Source organism: Megascapheus bottae, chromosome 2, assembly GCF_031878675.1.
Source record: "Megascapheus bottae isolate mThoBot1 chromosome 2, mThoBot2.hap1, whole genome shotgun sequence".
In the NCBI taxonomy this organism is placed as follows: Eukaryota; Metazoa; Chordata; class Mammalia; order Rodentia; family Geomyidae; genus Megascapheus; species Megascapheus bottae.
Window position 1 is genome coordinate 22,119,603 of NC_143510.1, and position 6,707 is coordinate 22,126,309.

General features: G+C 50.3%; 1 protein-coding gene across 1 annotated transcript; it reads right to left on the reverse strand.

Moving 5' to 3' along the window:
- Positions 1-271: 271 nt before the first annotated feature.
- On the reverse strand, positions 272-6,123 carry LOC150066571 (uncharacterized). Its single transcript, XM_090322082.1, has 2 exons — positions 5,604-6,123; positions 272-5,412 (listed from the first exon to the last, which is right to left on the reverse strand). Exons 1-2 carry the CDS (start codon positions 6,046-6,048, stop codon positions 554-556), a joined length of 5,304 nt encoding a protein of 1,767 aa, XP_090178208.1. The 5' UTR covers positions 6,049-6,123; the 3' UTR covers positions 272-553.
- Positions 6,124-6,707: the final 584 nt, after the last annotated feature.

Here is a 6,707-nt window from a genome sequence, read left to right on the forward strand (position 1 = left end):
TAGCTAGGATTACAGATGTGAGCCACTGTGTCCAGCTTGAATATGCTTTTATATTATTCTGCATATCTGAGTCTAAGCCCATTTCTGTTTTTGCCAAACTGCTTGTCTACATAGACTATTTTCTTTTTCTGATTCACGTTCAAACCTATGGTTTATGAGCTTGTAGAAGCTCCAATGTTTGAATGATATAATCCCCAAAGGAAGAGATGGACAAATCTTTTAATTTTATCAAACTCATTCAAAATTCCATTTATTAACAAGAATGGGGGTTTTATGTGCTGAACAGGGGAAAGACAGGGATATTGACTTGAATAATGAACAAAACAGGTAGCACCTGTAAGGAAGTATCTTGTCATCCTGCAAGATGGACAGCTTCAGAAAATGGGCCCAGCTCTTAGCTGAGTCAAACTCATCCGAAAGCAAGAGACGATGAGTGGTGGACTCACAACCAGTCAACTTGTACTCTGGACTGGAAAGTCCTGCTACAGCAATCATGCTGTGTGTGGAGAAGGCCTGGGATAAGTAAGCAAAGTAACAGAACCTCTGAGTCTTGTTAGAAAGTTGGAATTTTCCTGAGTCCTGTCAGAGAGTTTGATTTTCTACATTTCAAATTTCTGCCTCCGCAGCCCTTATATGCTTTAGATTTGGAACGTAAGTGTTTGTTGAATGTTCCAAATCCCATGTGTCCTGCATTTGGTGGGTCACCATTTCCCATTGTGGCTGATGTTGCAGGAGAGGTTTGGTTCAGTGATGTCTTAGTGTCACCAGAGCCTGTTTGGCTGGAGATTTTTATGCCAGTTTTTGTTGGTACAGCAGTGTAGAAAACAGGCTGTGAGTTGCTACAAAAAGCCTGCTGGAGAGTACTGGCAGGGGTCACTGTGGACAGAGGCATTGTCATGGCCATATGTCCTGATTGCATGATGATGTCATTAGAAAGTTGTGTTGCAGGTGCAGTTAGGCCAACAGCTGGTGTCGGTAGGCTTACTGGATGGCTGAGAGAGAAATTGTCAGATTGTCCATTGAAGACCCCTAATGTGGGGTGAGGAAGGGCTCCTGTACTGAACTGATGGCCAGTATTAGGGCTTGGTCCCTGCATGGACTGGGACTGTATCAACTGAAAGTTGGAGTCTTGCATGCTGGAAATAGTACCATTATGTAGCATGTGGTCAGAAGCAGGAGAGGCTTGGTTTATTGAAGAGTGATTGTTTGCCAAGACTGGAAGAGACAGAATGATTGATGCCTCTGAAGGAGGCATTGTATCCATCATATTATCATTGTCTGTGGATGGTTTAGTTAGTAGGGAAGCAGTGCTTCCCGAAATGGGGCCAGTGGCTAGGCTCAGGTTGGGAAGGACTGAAGGAACACCATAAGTGTGTACAGAGGCACTGTGCTGCTGCTGAGCAACAGGAATCACATTGGTGGTCCATGAGTTTTTTTGTGGGACCAAGGCTTGGGAAGCATCAGACACACTTGGTAGATTCACTGTAGACAAGGGTGCTGACATGACCACCTGTCCCAATTGCATGGGGGTATCATTAGGTGGTTGCATGGGAGGGACAGTTAAGTCAACAGCTATTGTTGGTAGGGCTGCTGGATAGCTCAGAGAGAAACTGTCAGATTTTCTTTTGGGGGCCCCTGTTGTGGAATGAAGACGGGCTCCTCTAGTAGACCGATGGCTAGTATTGGGACGTGGTCCCTGCATGGGCTGGGACTGTAGAAACTGATTGCTGGGATCTTGCATATTTGAAATAGTGCTCCTATTCCCCATATAGTAAGAAGCAATAGGGGCCTGGTTCAATACAGAGTGTCTGCTTCTCAAGACTGGAGGATATGGAAAATATGACACCTCTGAAGGTGGCTTTTTATCCATTCTTCTGTCATTATCCACAGATGGTTTACTTGGTGGGGAAGCATTGCTTCCAGGAAGGGAGGCAATTGTTTGACCCATGTTGGGAAGGAGTGAAAGAGCAGCATGTGTGGGGGGAGAGGCACTGTGCTGCGGCTGTGCAACAGGGAACACATTGGTAATCCAAGGGTCATTTTGTGGGAGCAAGGTCTGGGAATTGTAGGGCACCCTGTATGGGTTCACTGTAGATAAGGGTGCTGCCATGGCCATCTGTCCTGACTGCATGATGGTGTCATTAGGTGGTTGCATTGCAGGAGCAGTCAAGTCAACAGCTATTGTTGGTAGGGCTGCTGGATAGCTCAGAGAGAAACTGTCAGATTTTCTTTTGGGGGCCCCTGTTGTGGAATGAAGACGGGCTCCTCTAGTAGACCGATGGCTAGTATTGGGACGTGGTCCCTGCATGGGCTGGGACTGTAGAAACTGATTGCTGGGATCTTGCATATTTGAAATAGTGCTCCTATTCCCCATATAGTAAGAAGCAGAAGGGGCCTGGTTCAATACAGAGTGGCTGCTTCTCAAGACTGGAGGATATGGAAAATATGACACCTCTGGAGGTGGCTTTTTATCCATTCTATTGTCATTATCCACAGATGGTTTACTTGATGGGGAAGCATTGCTTCCAAGAAGGGAGGCAATTGTTTGACCCATGTTGGGAAGGAGTGAAAGAGCAGCATGTGTGGGGGGAGAGGCACTGTGCTGCAGCTGTGCAACAGGGAACACATTGGTAATCCAAGGGTCATTTTGTGGGAGCAAGGTCTGGGAATTGTAGGGCACCCTGTGTGGGTTCACTGTAGATAAGGGTGCTGCCGTGGCCATCTGTCCTGACTGCATGATGGTGTCATTAGGTGGTTGCATTGCAGGAGCAGTCAAGTCAACAACTGTTGTTGGTAGGGCTGCTGGATAGCTCAGAGAGAAACTGTCAGATTTTTCTTTGGGGGCCCCTGTTGTGGAATGAAGAAGGGCTCCTCTAGTAGACCGATGGCTAGTATTGGGACTTGGTCCCTGCATGGGCTGGGACTGTAGAAACTGATTGCTAGGATCTTGCACATTAGAAATAGTACCACTGTGTGGCACATGGTCAGAAGGAGGAGGGGCCTGGTTCAATGCAGAGTGATTGTTTGTCAAGATTAGGGGAGATGGAAAGACAGATGCTTCTGAAGGAGGTGTTATATCCATCATACTATCATTGTCTATGGATGGTTTAGTTGATGGGGAAGCATAACTTCCAGGAACGGGAGCATTTGCTTGGCCCATGTTGGAAAGGATCGAAGGAGCACCACCTGTGGGGACAGAGGCACTGTGCTGCTGGTGCACAGCAAGGATGGCATTGGTGCTCCCAGGATCATTTTGAGGGAGCAAGGCTTGGGAAGGATTGAGCATCCTAGGTGTGTTCACTGTAGACAAAGGCATTGTCATGGCTGTATATCCTGATTGCATGAGGGTGTCATCAGTTTGTTGTGCTGTAGGAACAGTTAGGCAAACAGCTGGTGCTGGTAGGGCTGCCTGATGGCTTAAAGAGAGATTGTCAGATTGCCTATTGAAAACCCCTAATGTGGGGTATGGAAAAGCCCTGGTACTGGATGGATGGCCAGTATTGGTGCTTGATCCCTTCTTGGGCTTGGATTGTAAAAAATGATTGTTGGCATTTGGAATGCTGGAAATAATTCCACCGTGTGGCACTGTGTGCTGCTGTTGCAAAGTATTGGTGACATTGGTAGTCCAATGATTATTATGAGGGACCAAGGACTGTGAAGGACAGGACACCATAGGAGGAGGTGGGTTGGTGGAGGTTGGCCCTGTCCCAGGTTGCCCCTTGTGCAGGCTACAGGGGACCTGAGGAACTGAATAAGTATAGGTTGTAGGGGGAGCAGTAGGACCTGGGCCCATCAACTGCCCCTGGTACATGCTGCAGATGACCTGGGAAAATGAACAGGCGTGGGATGTAGCTGCACTGCTTGGTGCCTGACCATTCAGAATTTGTCCCTGGTGCAAACTGCAGGGCACTTGGGGAGATGGATGGGGGTCAGGTACAAGGGCTTTTGTGGGGACTGAGTTAATAGTGATGTGACCCTGATGTAGACTGCAGACTGCCTGAGGGAATGGAAAGGGGTGGGATATAGATGGGCCGGTGGGCATGGGCCCCGGCAGCAACGGTCCTTGTTGCAGGCTCCTGGGAACCTGAGGTAAAGGACATGGGGGAGGTCTAGGCAGGTTGCTGGGTGCAGACCCATTCAGAAAGTTTCCCTGTTGTAGGCTACTGGGGACCTGTGGGAACACACAGGTGTCAAAGCTGGAGCCTGGAGGAGATGAGAAAATGATTGCCTCCGAAGGCGGTGTGGTATCCATCTGAACAACGTCATCGTCTGTGGCCGGCTGCATGGTCACATGAGAGGATATGCTGGGGGTGAGTGCAGCCAAATCAGTGGTGGTGGTGTTCACACCAATGGGCACTAGAAGTACAGGAAGGGTCGGGAAGGAAAGAGGAGGGGAATCTACACACATTAGAGTGCAGGATTCTTTTGTGCTGGGGAGAGGGCAATGATCTGGAGGAGTAGATTTGGAGAGAGAATTAGGGAGGGTCACAGCTCTCATGAAAGGAGCATGGTCTCCATTGATGTCATTTAGCATCCCCAAATTAGAAGCAGGTGTACAGGCTGGAAGAGAATCCACAGGGGGAGCCAAAGAATTAGAGGTTTTAGATGTCAGAGCCTCTTTAGGGTTTGATGAGGATCCTGCCATGGTATTGGTCTCAGCAGCCTGCTCTTCTTCCACACTAGGGTTGTTGGGAAGAGCCGGGGTGTTTGCAGTGCAGGTAGGCAGGGGCATACAGACACAAGTTCCTGCCTCAAGTGAGGAAGCAGAAGAGGCAGTGTTGGTGTCACTGCCATCTGTCACCTCTCTTCTCCTCCCTGTGCCTTCTCTCTTATAGATCTTAATATGAGTGAACTGAGTGACCTCACAAATGTCCAAGTCTTTCTCAACATCCATGCATGGAAGTTTAGGAGGTGGGGGAAGCTCAGTGCGACCCCATGGCATTGGTACTGATTGCGGCAGTGGCAAAGGTAGCACTGATGGCAATGTTGCTTTCCTTTTGGGTGCTCTACGAGGTGCCACATTTGTGGTAGCGGGGATTGTTGGTGCATTATCTTTGGACATTTCACCACCTTCCACCTTTGTGGACTCCTGGAAGTCCGGAGGTGGATGAGCTTTGGGCTTTTTCACCCCCAATTCCTTTGCTGACTCCTGGGAGTCTTTCCTTTTGGGTGCTCTACGAGCTGTGAGACTGGGGACAGCAGGGCTTGTTGGAGGACTAGCTGTGGGTGCTTCACTCACCACCCCCTTTGCTGACTCCTGGGAGTCTGGTGGTGGAAGAGCTGTGGGCTTTTTGCCCTCCACCACCTTACCTGACTCCTGGAAGTGTGAGCAGGTCTGGAGTTGGTTTGCACCCAGCCTGTCCATGGTGGAGCTTTGCGAGCTGGAGATGTCATGGCCATTTGATGGGGTACCTAGAGGAGACACAAGCACCTTTTCGTTCCTTTCAACACTGAAAGGAATTCCCTGCTGGGATCCAGGGCAGCGTCCCCCCAGAGTGAATTCTGTCCTGATGGTCACCCCCCTGCACGGTGCCATTGCTCCATGCTAGGTCGTCCCCTCCCACCGGCCTGACCCTTATGAACTTCCAGAATGTTGAACTCACCCTTGGGGTCTTCTGGGCCTTTGACCTCTGCGTCCCTTGGGTCAGGAAGAGGGACATCACATGGTGTCCTAGGCTCCCCAAGTTGAGCAAGAGGCTTACACTTTGGAATTCGAGGCGGGACCCCGAGCTGACATGAAAGGGTGCCCGGACTCCTGGGGATTTCCAGCGCTGAGTCTCCAGGAGGCAGCGCAGGCGCAGGTTTTTTGGGCGCCTGCTCTGGCGATGCGGAGGGGTCCTCCCCCGGCGTGGGGTCCGTGGCCTCTGGCAGTGGGCACCTCCTCTTAGGGGCCCTGCGCTGACCCGCTGAGGGGGGCGCCTGCCCGAGATCCGGGCCGCCCTTCCTACACACCAGGCAGCGAGCAGGCCCGGGTCCTGTGCTGGCCACCCACCTAGGGAAGGTGAGGCCGCACAGTTCTTGACACAATTTACTGAGAACGTTTGCCATTGCAGCGAAGGGTGTGCGGAATATCAGCTAAGTAAAGGAGAAGTGGCAACAGCTGTGCCGCCCTCCTTCTCCTCTGGTAGCTGAGGATGCACTGCCCAGCTTGGCCTTTGTGATGTCACCTGCCATGCGGCACAGAAGAAGTGCGCACGCGAGCTGAAGATGCAGGGTTAAGTTCCACTCTTAGGTCTCAGGTCTTCCCCACTCCCCTTAGCAGATGCTGGCATCAGGAGGGCTCTGTGTTTGGAACATTTAGACCTGTCAAGGTGGCCTTGAACTGGGGGCACCTTCTCTAAGGATGCCTTGATGGTATCTTGCTTCTCTGTGGTTTCTGGTTCTGAGTAGAGGACTGGTACCATAAGGTACCTGGCTCCACAATCCCCAACATCTCTTCCTACCAGGCAGATTCTGTTTGCTTTCTTTCATTCGTTTGGTTAAGCATCATTTATGCTCCACATCCTTTTTCTGGTCACACAGATACTAGTGGAACAGGTAGAAGCTGGTCCCAGGACAAATGCTCTGCACCCATCTGCCTCCCATCCCCACTTTGATTGTCCATCCAGAACCCTCATCCCTTTGTCTTATCTACAGAAAGCACTAACACTATCTAGAGGTGTCATCTTCTAAGTAGCCAAAGGCCTATATTTCGACCTTGGACCCCG

Excerpts from the sequence above, each read along its gene's own strand:
- LOC150066571 (XM_090322082.1), bottom strand. The coding sequence starts at position 6,048 with ATGGCAAACGTTCTCAGTAAATTGTGTCAAGAACTGTGCGGCCTCACC. Across the intron at positions 5,413-5,603 it reads AGGCCCAGAAGACCCCAAGG|GTACCCCATCAAATGGCCAT; the intron begins GTGAGTTCAACA and ends TGTCTCCTCTAG.